This window comes from Nothobranchius furzeri, chromosome 1, assembly GCF_043380555.1.
Source record: "Nothobranchius furzeri strain GRZ-AD chromosome 1, NfurGRZ-RIMD1, whole genome shotgun sequence".
Lineage (NCBI taxonomy): Eukaryota > Metazoa > Chordata > Actinopteri > Cyprinodontiformes > Nothobranchiidae > Nothobranchius > Nothobranchius furzeri.
Window position 1 is genome coordinate 28067366 of NC_091741.1, and position 12479 is coordinate 28079844.

General features: G+C 41.8%; 1 protein-coding gene across 1 annotated transcript in view; it reads left to right on the plus strand.

The window, feature by feature from the left end:
- LOC107375731 (endothelin receptor type B) overlaps nt 1-12479 on the plus strand; it is a 40051-nt gene that overhangs the window by 12554 nt on the left and 15018 nt on the right. Inside the window, exons 2-4 of the mRNA XM_015944474.3 lie at nt 6897-7334; nt 11736-11848; nt 11935-12139. Coding sequence (XP_015799960.3) covers nt 6951-7334; nt 11736-11848; nt 11935-12139 — 702 coding nt within the window. The 5' untranslated portion in view covers nt 6897-6950. The remainder of the gene's footprint in view (nt 1-6896; nt 7335-11735; nt 11849-11934; nt 12140-12479) is intronic.

Consider the following 12479-nt stretch of genomic DNA (forward strand, 5'->3'; position numbering starts at 1 on the left):
CGTCCATGGAGCCCTCCCCCCTTGTGTTTTAAGCAATGTTACTTTAAAAAAGTAATTAGTTATAGTTTTTATTTACTTTGTCAAAAAGTAACTCAGTTTGTTGTTGAGTTACAAGATTATAAAAGTAAACAATTACCGACAAAAGTAAGTATTTCGTTACTTTTTTCATAAAAAATGTACAGGAAAAATGGCCTCACCTCTTAATAGAACTTATTTAATTTACTATAAATTACTAAAATACTACAATCTAAGTGACTAAATACACTAGAAAAAAATAAAAATGTATTTCAAATTGTTTATTATAAAACTATACAGTTGAAATAAATGGGCTCCTAACAGGAAGAACTACAGACAGGAAACATTACATTAATCTAAATTATTCAAACGTCACTGTGTGATATGAAATAGGACTCCAATCAACAAAAATGTGTTCCCTGGGCTTTTAATTGTTTATCTGGGTAGCTGAATTACTCAAATAAATGTCATTTTTAACAGTATTCTACTTCCAGTTTTGCACCATTTTCATCAGCATTTCTATTTCTCAAAATCCAGTAACAGCGTAACAAAAATCCTTAAAAATGACACTAAAAGGCATAAATGTGATGGAGGACTTAAATATACTAACTTGGGTCAGACCCAAACACAGAAGAGCTGAAGCTGGGTGGTAAACACACACAGGTAGTTCTGATAACACCTGAGCAGCCATGACGTTTGAGACTGATACAATCACTGTTACAGCGGGACTAAAGGAACGACCAGGTTCCAGCTAGATGATCTAGGAAGATAAATGATCATGACGAGGAATTAATGAACTGATGTGTCAGCGGATCTTCGGGAAGTTCCCCTGTCATGTCAAGAGGGGTACGACTGCAGACCCACAGACCGCGGAAATCGCAGGTCTTCGGGTCTGCAGCCGTAGACTATTCATGACGTCTTCCTCGTTCCTCACTAGCAGTGATGCGCTTGGATGAAAACATCTGCTCCTTTAGCTCCTGATCAGATGATAACAGCTTCAGCACACCGAGCTGCTGGTTTATAGTGTAGCAGAGGCAAATGTATTATTTGATATTCTGTATAAATATACAATATGACCTTGCTTGATCTTTAATGTAAATATCAGAAGATTCTAGGATTTTTGCTTTATTAAGTAATTATACACACTTTGTTTTGATTCAGAAAAGAGTCCGGTCTATAATAGTGAGAAATGATTTTATTACAGTTATAACATGACAAGTGAACTAAGCATTTACCGTGAATGGGTGGAGCTAAAGGTGATGTAGGAACCTATGTGTAAATGAGGTGTTGTTCAGAACTTCCGAGTCTCGGAGAGCGGCGTCTCCGGATTAAAAAAGAATTTAGTTTGCTCTAAACCAGTGGTTCCCAAACTTATTTAGCCGCGCACCCCCTTCTATGTCCCGACCATGTCGACGCATATATATATATATATATATATATATATATATATATATATATATATATATATATATATCAGATGTCAAGCTAAACAGACAGGGTTAAAAAAATATGATCGACCTTTTTCCCCATCACTTTCATTTTTTAAATAGTAATTAATAAACATTTGATACCATTACAATTTCCTTTGATTTAATTTTAAATAAACATTTAGAGTGCCCAGGTAGCACATAAACAATGCAATTTAACGGTTTTCTTAAAGTAGGAACGTTTAACCTGTGCGGCCAGAGCGCTCTCCTTCCGTCTGCTCTGCGTAAACCTGAGCTGATCACCTACTTGTGCGTAATCAAATGTCTATAGGGGACAAGATATAGCCATGATGTTCACTTTTACCTCAGACCGACTTATTGCTGTTTTATGGTGTGGCTGAATCTGCGATCCGCTGTCATGCGGACTGGAATAACACATGCTGCAGTAACGTGAGATGTGGTCAGGTTCATGAGGAGTCACTGGCTGGAGCGGACCCGACTCATCCCAGAAGCTGATATCTTAATTTGACCTTGAATGAAAAATAACCTCTTAAAAGTTTTTATCACGGTGGAGGCAGCGTTCATTTCTGCCTTCAGTCTGACGGCGCGCCGGAGTTAAAGCAGCGTGTGCGCTTATTGAATCTGTGTGTGTGTGCGCGCGCGGCACAGCCGCTCAAGTCACCGCGTCTCGCGCTATTTAAACCAATGTTGTAAAATGACTTCTGCCCAGCCCAGATGTGCTCACTTGTGCACCCGTGAGCCGTGGTTCAGCCGGAACGCGTCTGACCTCTGACAGACGCACTCTGAACTTCAGATCTTCAGCGCGCTGTCAATAGCCTGAATGGGAATCATTTCTTGTTATTTAGTTACATCCACAATGTTCTGTGTGTGAGGTTTACAATGTCAGAACACCTGCATGAGACAGGTGTTAATTACAATCTGCCAGAGTGATTCGCCACCTTCAGATTCCTCCAACACCGTTAAAAATGATCAAATACGGAACATATCTGCGTGCGCAGGCCAGAGTGCTGAAGCTCGGCGCATTGTTATTATGAAGCTAGGGCACATGTGGAGGACGCTCACAAAAATATACTTGTTTTCAATTACATTTATTGTGCCCACTTACTTTTTCTTTGGCCCACCCACAAATGAGTTTCTACGCTATTGGTGACATATGACAGACTTCTCTGAGCTCCGCAGCCATTACACTTTTCACCTCGCGCACCCCCTAGCGGCAGCTCGCGCACCCCCAGGGGTGCGCGCACCACACTTTGGGAATCCCTGCTCTAAACTATGATGTTATCTTCAGAAGCACATTCAGACGCAATCTCTCTGTGTTCTACCTCACCCTTCTGATGACCCTCGTCATGGATCCGGAGGTCAGAGAGGTAGGTTAACCTCGGGGCACCCAGGTCCGGTAGATTGACCGCAAGCACCCACTTCTCCAGTCCAGAAGATGTCACCAGGCAGCACAGGTTGGAATCAGCTTGCGCCTCAGGAATAACTCTTAAGGAGTTGAACAATATCAGCTTTGTTCTGCAGGAACTATTTGCTGTCTCAGCTTTGTAGGTGCAAAAAGTTTTGACGACGTGTCAAAATCTTTGACTGTTAAAGAGATCTGCTAAAGATGGCCGGTCTGAAGCTTTCTCTAGAACTGGCAAATTACTCAAAGTCATTTGGTTTTAAAGAATTGATGTCATTTTATTCACAGCCAATCAGAGGCTGACAGGTTTGAGAGATGTTTTACCAAGGCAACTCAGAAACACGCCTTCTTTGATATGGAAGTCCTGACTGGTAAAGGAAACACGCCATGTGTTGCAGTCTTAACCGTACTTGTTATTGTGGATGTGCAGGTGTGATGACCTTGTCGTCAAAACATGTTGAACACATTGCAGTCTAGTAGACAAACACAACATCCATTCAGTGAGCACAGATTAATGAAGCATTTCATTAAACTATGATTATTATAAGTAGTAATAAACAAATTTTTAATGATTATCTAGATTAAAAGTCATACAAGTTCACAATGATTTATTATAATCATTCTTGAATTGAGCTATTAATTCAAACTGGTGTTCTTCTTCCTTCTGGAGGCAGACAGATGAGACCTTGGGGGGAAGTAAGTTATTGTTATTGTTCTTTCAGACTAGCAGAGTCTGAATCCCAGCTGGTGTGAAGCAGACAGATTTAAACACAAGAAATGTTGTGTCTCCTTTCTGACCAGATGTTGAATAGATGGTGAAAGGTCAGGCTGTACCTAAACTGACCATTGCTGGACGCTACAATAGTAACGCAGGCAATTTTCTTATCAGTGACGGAAACGGCATTGTGATAAAAGAAGAGGGTATTAATTAGATTACTCGATAATGAAAAACCTAACTTCCGTTAGTAACGCTGTTGTTTTAAACACCACTATTCCCATCACAATGTTGCTGATTGAGCAGCTGCAAGACACTCTTGTAGATGAGATTTTTAATCAAGTTTTAGTTTTTCCTGGACAAACAAATAAATAAAATCACTGATATTGGGTAAAGAAGGCTAGAAGCTAAAGCTGAGCTAACAATGCTAAAGTTGAATTGGCAACAAATAGTCGTCTCTAAAAAATCTCAAGTTACTTTTTCAATTGCCAACAACGTACATTGAAATTTACTCATCTACTCATGAACTTACTGTTAATGACTCATCTTTGCTCAACATCTAGAATCGGTAATGCTTCCCTTTACAGCCCCCTAATTACTAAGTACTTACATGGTAACTACATAGTAAGTTAAAGTATTATTGTGTAATTAATGTGCATAAATGTAATAAAGTGTAATTATTATGTAAAGCAGTATTTACTGGGAAGGATTACTAAAATAAAAACTAGAATTTAACCTGAGTTACATGGTAATAGCTGTTTGAGAACTCAGAAACAATAATACACTGTAACTTACTATGTAATTACCATTTAAGTACTTAGTAATTAGGGGACTGTAAAAGGAAGCGTTACCCTAGAATCTTCTATGCACTGATCTGTGGCGGGCAACAGGGGTAACAGGGATGGGAAAGTCTCTGTGTATTTTCAAAAGAAGCTGCAGTAAACAAACTTGACCACAAGGTGTCATTCTAACATAGTACACCTTTAATGTCAGATTTAACCCCAAAATTCCACTCCCTCCGCTCCGCTCCGGTCCGCCCCCGCCTTCCGCAGCCGCTCGCTTCCGAACTCAATTTTTACTGATACCCGCTCTACAACGGCTCCGCTCCGGTGCGGAGACCTGAGGTGGGGAAACAAGCATGCGCGGGATTTTCGAGATCTTGCGATACAGTCTGAGCAATAAACGCGGAAGTTAGATCCAAACACCCGTTGTGTGGGAGAAGCATCGAAATGAACTGTTTAATCTGCCCATCATTTGTGTTGAGAGATCAGCAGTGTTTGGATCAACAAAGTGTGACTACTTTGATAGTAGAAACTGTATTTATGGCTTACTTTTGTGCATTTAAACTTCAGCCGCCATTGATAGTTGTTAAAAGTTGTTAAACCTGTGCATATGAAACAAAAAATGCCTTTTGTTTATTGATTTATTGTGAAAAACGGAAGTTGTGCTTGCTCCTTTTCCTGTTGGGCCGTTGTGATTTCTGTCCATTTACTGCGGAGGTGCTCCGGCGTCCGGCGAAAATAGGATCGATTCTATTTTTGCCAGACGCCGGAACAGAGGGCGGCGCACTGAGCCACACTGCCGGAGCACGGCCGCAGTAGTGGAATTGCTCTGATTGACTACAACGGGACCGATTTTGCTCCGGCGTTCATGGCGGAGCGGAGGTAGTGGAAATAGGGGGTAAGAGTAACAGACCTATGATATATACATGTATAGGATATATATATTTATTTATATTTATATAGTGTGTGTGTGTGTGTGTGTGTGTGTGTGTCTATCTTTTTCTTCTTCCGGCTCTTGGAGAGTACAGACACTTTTTTCTCCTCTCCCTCCCTCTCTTATCCCAAGGCTCTTTGTCCTGTCTGTGCACGGTGCTTTCTGCATTTTTTCTGAAAACTGAAAATTATTAAAAATGAATCTGGTCAGTTGGTCTCTCAACGTCACTGACAAAATGTTTTCAACGATAAGAACTAGAGGCTCCCGGATGCCCCTCTGGGACAGAGTCAACTGGGCATATCATTAACAGTGGAACCTGATATGCCTCTCTCACCTGTCTGTAGAGGATTCTGAAGACGTTTGGATATTCGTCGTTTTGGTGTCGAGATTTCTGCTGTTTGGCCTGAGCGGTTACCTGGCATACCAGAAAATTAACGAGCTTTTGAGGAATACTGGCTCAGTGCCGGAGATCAGGGATAGGATGCATCACGCTATGAAAACACAAACTGATATAATTGTCAAGACGAGTCGTAAGCTTGGAACTTTGGCTGAGATTCAGACTCTGACCCAGAGGGTGGATTCCATCAAGGACAGAGTTGCGGACGGATCAGCACGGATTGGGATAGATTGATAACACCATTATTGGATCTAGAGGGGTTGAAGACCAAGAGAACTCTAAGGCAGAGAGGAAATTATCTCTGTCTGTCCCAAAACAATCCTTATCTGAATCTGGTGCCCATGAGCCTGTGAGGCTGAAGTAAAAACTCCCCCCTCAGAAGAAATGTGGAATGTGGCTGTTGCTATGGTAACTCTTCCCCCAATCCCAGCTTGGGCGGGACTGTGACCGGTGAAGGCCGTGGAACCGTATCTAGGAGTCACTGTGCTCTCTAACCCATTACCTCCATCCCCTGTCCAGATGGAGGTGATGAGAGCTGCTCCGCGGCTACACGCACCGAAGTGAGGACAGTCCTACCCTACCTCCCCACCTAGTGGACACTTACGTTGTGTAATGTCTGAAGTCTGTTGCATATCTGTCTGAGGTGTTTTTTTGCATAGCAAAGCTGCCCTCTCTGTGGAGGGTAACTCTGAAGTGCCTTTTTTCCCCTCCCCCTGACTCTATCCTCATATACACCCTCTTGATCTATTACAGTAGCGCAACTCGGGTTGCGAATGACCGCAGTCACCAATTCTTGTCATGTGTTTTTGTATGTATGTCTGACCTCAGAATTGTGTGTACTGAAACTCTAATTTCCCTCTGGGATTAATAAAGTATTATTGAATTGAAATGAATTGAATTGAACTGAATCTGCTCTTGACTCAAAGAAAAGCCCAGGTCTAAATAGTCCAAAGTTGATGCCAAAGCTGTTTCAAACAAGCCACCGCGATCTTAGTTGGTACACTCTGTTACATCATCCCATCATCTTAACTGTTAAGAACGCTGTGGTTGACATACAATACCGGTCAGGGCAATGGTAAACCTGCTGTGGAACATAGCTAGACTGATATGCAAAGCTAAATCATTTTGCTTTGGCTACTGTCTGTCTAGGATTTTAGGCTGTTTATGCAGCTTTTATTAATCATGAATCTTCTTTTCCTGCAGCACATACAAGCTTCAGCAGCTTCAAACCACCTCTTAGTGCGGCTACGTGTGACGATGAGGTCCGTCGTGCTGCTGTGTCTCCTGGTGGTCCAGGAGGCTGGAGCTGCCAGGTTCGTCCGGGACTCCCAGAGCATGCCTGAAGCTTCAGAACCATCCAAGAGCAACGCATCCATCCCCTCTTCCCCTTCACAGCCCACTCGTCCACGGAGCCCTCCCCCCATGTGTTTAAAGCAAACAGAGATCAAGCACGCCTTCAAGTATGTGAACACCATCATATCCTGCCTGATCTTTGTGGTGGGGATCATCGGCAACTCCACGCTGCTCAGGATCATTTACAGGAACAAGTGCATGAGGAATGGGCCCAATGTTCTGATTGGCAGCCTGGCGCTGGGAGACCTGCTTTATATCGTCATCGCTATTCCTATTAATGTGTATAAGGTGAGCAGATTTAGCACTGCTGTCTGTTTTCTGTGTTCACGGAGACCTGAAGTTATCTGAGATCAGATGAAGTCTGTTGGATCTGTGAATAAAAACATCCTGAAACTCATGATAAGTGAATTTCCCAACTGTCTATTCTATTCTATTCTATTCTATTCTATTCTATTAACATTAGTTTAAATAAATACTGCCCTGATCAATTAAATTCTAATTAGCTGATTTTTGCGTGGCAAAGTGGAGAAACCAAGGCCCAGGTGGGATTTGATCCCCAGACTTCTGGGTGAGAGTCACGCTCGCTAACCAGTCAGCCACATCAGTCTCATTTTACATAATCTTTTTCTGCAGCTAGCAGTGATGAAATTTTGTTTTTAAAAATCCACTTTTAATTAGGATATTTGGTCTATTTCTAATGTTTTTCTGCATAAATGTAGTAAGTTTACATTTTATCTGTTTTAGAAAGCTTCCTGAATGGCCTCAGTTTAGAAAAATAACAATACAATTCACTGGATTGATGCGCTAACAGCTAGTCTGAGCAGTCATGCTGATATCTTGAAACAGCTCCAATCTCATCATCACAGCAGTGTGTTATTTTATAAACCTTTACACAATCATCAGTTCTGTACCACATGTTTATTTGGGTAGAAGCATTAGGTCGTTCATGCAGGATTTTATCTTTGGATGCATCAAAAGTGATGCATTTTGATGCTGATGATTAGATTTGCATTGGTAAACAACCGATGAATGCATAATTCTGGAGGTTTGCAAACTTTTCAGCTTCCAACCAACATAAAAGCTGTCAAAAAAGTGGTGATGCCACACTGTAAAAAAATTGCCGTCTATTTAACTGTGATAAATCGTTAAACCATGACAGGAAAAACACGTCAACTATGAAACTTTTTAAAACGGTTGATTTTATGTGATGTTGTCGTAAATAAATTAACTGATGAAAACTGTAATTTTTACAAATTTTCTTTTAAAAAATACATAGTTCTACTGTAAAGCACTCTTGCATTGTTTTTTTCACAGAAACTTTCCCAAAAACGATATGATTTTTACATTTTTTTTGTGACTAAAATACAGCTTTTAATTGCTGGTATTTGCAGAAGAAGTTTACTTCCTGTTTCCCAGTGTGCTTAGCGGCATTTATGTGAGGTCTAGCTGAACTGTTAGTCGGAGGGACGTGTCTGTTCTTGACCTGACTCGTGAATGCTCGTGAAGGCTGTTCTGCTGTTTAATACTGATGTCATTACAAGGCTTTTGACTGCTACAACTTTACACAAGTGCAGTTGAAAGACGTGAACAGCAACGAAGTGGGCAAAGCTATGATAACCGGTCATGACCTTAACTGATGTTAATTGTTTTTTGTTTAGGTTGAACAGGGAAAGGTGATTTTATGTAATGAGGAAAACCCTTTCAATTGAGTTTTTAGTGGCACAAGTTTTACTTTAGAGATTATTTTCATGTACGTGGTGCATTTGACAAGTCAGAGCTGAAAACGGCTCGTGCTGCGTTAGTCAGTGCCTCCGCTCCGGTCGGGTGTTTTTTCCTCTCTCTCTCCTCTTCCTCTGGATCCACTCCCTCTTTCCTATTCACTCTCTCTCTTTCTTTACATTTTTTAATCCCAATTGTCTATTTTTTGCACATTTTAAATACATTTTAATCATTTTCTAAATTATTTTTTTCTATTTTACATGTTTTGTTTTTGTGAAGCGGCACAAGTTTTACTTTATACAGGTGCTGGCCAGTAAATTAGAATATCATCAAAAGGTTGAAAATATTTCAGTAATTCCATTCAAAACGTGAAACTTGTACATTATATTCATGCAATGCACACAGACCAATGTATTTCCGATGTTTATTACGTTTAATTTTGATATTTATAGGTGACAACCAATGAAAACATCAAATCTGGTATCTCAGAAAATTAGAATATTCTAAAGGCCAATGAAAAAATGTTTGTTTCTCTAATGTTGGCCAACTGAAAAGAATGAACATGAAAAGAATGTGCATGTATAGCACTCAATACTTAGTCGGGGCTCCTTTTGCCTCAATAACTGCAGTAATGCGGCGTGGCATGGACTCGATCAGTCTGTGGCACTGCTCAGGTGTTATGAGAGCCCAGGTTGCTCTGATAGTCGTCTTCAGCTCCTCTGCATTGTTGGGTCTAGCGTATTGCATCCTCCGCTTCACAATACCCCATAGATTTTCTATGGGGTTAAGGTCAGGCGAGTTTGCTGGCCAATCAAGGACAGGGATACCATGGTCCTTGAACCAGGTGCTGGTGGTTTTGGCACTGTGTGCAGGTGCCAAGTCCTGTTGAAAGGTGAAGTCTGCATCCCCATAAAGTTGGTCAGCAGCAGGAAGCATGAAGTGCTCTAAAACTTCCTGGTAGACGGCTGCATTGACCCTGGACCTCAGGAAACAGAGTGGGCCAACACCGGCAGATGACATGGCACCCCACACCATCACTGACGGTGGAAACTTTACACTGGACCTCATGCAACGTGGATTCTGTGCTTCTCCGCTCTTCCTCCAGACTCTGGGTCCTTGATTTCCAAAGGAAATGCAGAACTTGCTTTCATCAGAAAACATAACTTTGGACCACTCAGCATCAGTCCAGTCCTTTTTGTCCTTGGCCCAGGCGAGAAGCTTCTTGCGCTGTTTCTTGTTCAAGAGTGGCTTGACACACGGAATGCGACACCTGAATCCCATGTCTTTCATGAGTCTCCTCGTGGTGATTCTTGAAGCGCTGACTCCAGCTGCAGTCCACTCTTTGTGGATCTCCCCCACATTTTTGAATGGGTTTGTCGTCACAATTCTCTGCAGGGTGCGGTTATCCCTAGAGCTTGTACACTTTTTTCTACCACATTTTTTCCGTCCCTTCGCCTGTCTGTTAATGTGCTTGGACACAGAGCTCTGCGAACAGCCAGCTTCTTTAGCAATCACCTTTTGTGTCTTGCCCTCCTTGTGCAAGGTGTCAATGATTGTCTTTTGGACAGCTGTTAAGTCAGAAGTCTTCCCCATGATTGTGGTGCCTTCAAAACAAGACTGAGGGACCTTTTAAAGGCCTTTGCAGGTGTTTTGAGTAAATCAGCTGATTAGAGTGGCAGCAGGTGTCTTCTATATTCAGCCTTTTCAGAATATTCTAATTTTTTGAGATACCAAATTTGGAGTTTTCATTAGTTGTCACTTATGAATATCAAATTTAAATGTAATGAACATTGGAAATACATTGGTCTGTGTGCATTGCATGAATATAATGTACAAGTTTCACGTTTTGAATGGAATTACTGAAATATTTTCAACCTTTTGATGATATTCTAATTTACTGGCCAGCACCTGTAGATTATTTTCATGTTCATTTTACGGGAAAACAATGTTTTGTAGTGATGGGATTAATGGCTCTTTCAGGGGAGCCGTTCATTAGCTGGTCGTTTACTTCACACAGCCGTTCAAAAGACTGGCTCCTTTGAACGAAGTGAAGCCAAGAGAATGGGGGGGGGGGGGGGGGGGATTAAGAGCAATGTGTTCCTGCGGTGTCCGTGAGGGTGCACGGGCTTGGTTAGGGTTCCTCCTACGTCCGTCACAGTAGTAGGTGGGGTTTGAGCGGGTGCGCTTTACCGACTTCCGGGGAGGTTTGTTACCAGAAGACAAGATGAACGGCTCTCTACAGGGACTCGGCTCTCATCATTCACTTTGAAAACCCATTCAAAAGATTTGATTCGTTCGTGAACGTCACATCACTAATGTTTTGTTTCATTTTCTCAAGTAAAAACAGTAAAATAACAACTTCAGTACCATTTTAACCATAAAACCACCTTACCGTAAACGAAAAAAGTTTTGCCCGTAATTTCACGATACCATTCGGGCAACCCCAGCTGCCTGCATTTTACCGTAAAATCTGTTGTTTTTTTTTTGTTTGTTTTTTACAGTGGAATAATAACTTCCTCAAGTGCTTTCACTTCGACCATAAAGTTCCCAAGGAGACCTTAATATGTCTGCCTGTTGGTGTATAACGATATCCAACACCATTGTTGATGCAGGGTCAGGCCTTGCTCTGTCATTAGATAAACTAATGAGTTGTAGATGAACCAAAAAAAGAAGCAGGAGGACGAGTGAGGCGAGTAAGCTGGATGGAGAGTCAGCCACTTACGAGACACTGATTGGAGATGAGGAGGAGGAAATCAAGGCACAATTGAAAAATTTTACTATAAATATAACTGAGTCTTTATCTCAGACTGAGGTAGCTGCAGCTTTCGTTGACCAAATTCATTTCAGAACAAAGACACACAAAAAAAAAGAAACAAGACCCAGCAAGTCTGTCGGTATGTTTGACATGTGGCACTTTGACATCTTCTTTCATAAAATTCATTTTCCTCTTGTTATGATTTTGTCCGGCAGCTAATTGCCGAGGACTGGCCCTTTGGAGTCTACATCTGCAAGTTGATGCCGTTTATCCAGAAAGCCTCAGTAGGAATCACTGTCCTCAGCCTGTGTGCTCTCAGCATTGACCGGTGAGCACACACACACACACACACACACACACACACACACACACGGCCATCTGTAGCACCTGTTTATGTTTAAACCCCTTTACCAGCTACCATGCAGTGACATCATGGAGCAGGGTGAAGGGGATGGGGATCCCTCTGTGGAAGGCGGTGGAGGTCACTCTGATCTGGCTGGTTGCCGTGGTGCTGGCAGTCCCTGAGGCGCTGGCGTTTGATATGATGGAGATGTCGTACAGAGGAAGCAAGCTGCGTGTCTGCCTGCTGCATCCGGTGCAGGCCACCAGCTTTCTGAAGGTGGGCAAAGATCACATTGATGATGGCACGTCAGAATAATGTTTCATTTCAGTTTTATGGTTCAAATATTAGTTTTTCTAATGTCTTTTGTTGTATTTAGTTATTTAATGGTTAAACACCATGTTTGTGTGCAGGTGAGTGGGCAGGACTTTTCCGTGTTAAAACATCTGGACACACTTTGACCTCATGGTTTGTCTCTTCAAAACATGAGTTGCTTGGTAACAAGTAGTGAATTAAACATGGATTTGACCCTTATTAAGACATTTAAGCTGACCCATAACAACCACCACCCGCTAGTGGTTGGCTCCAGTACAAGTTTTAATTCCCACTCCCTCTGTGT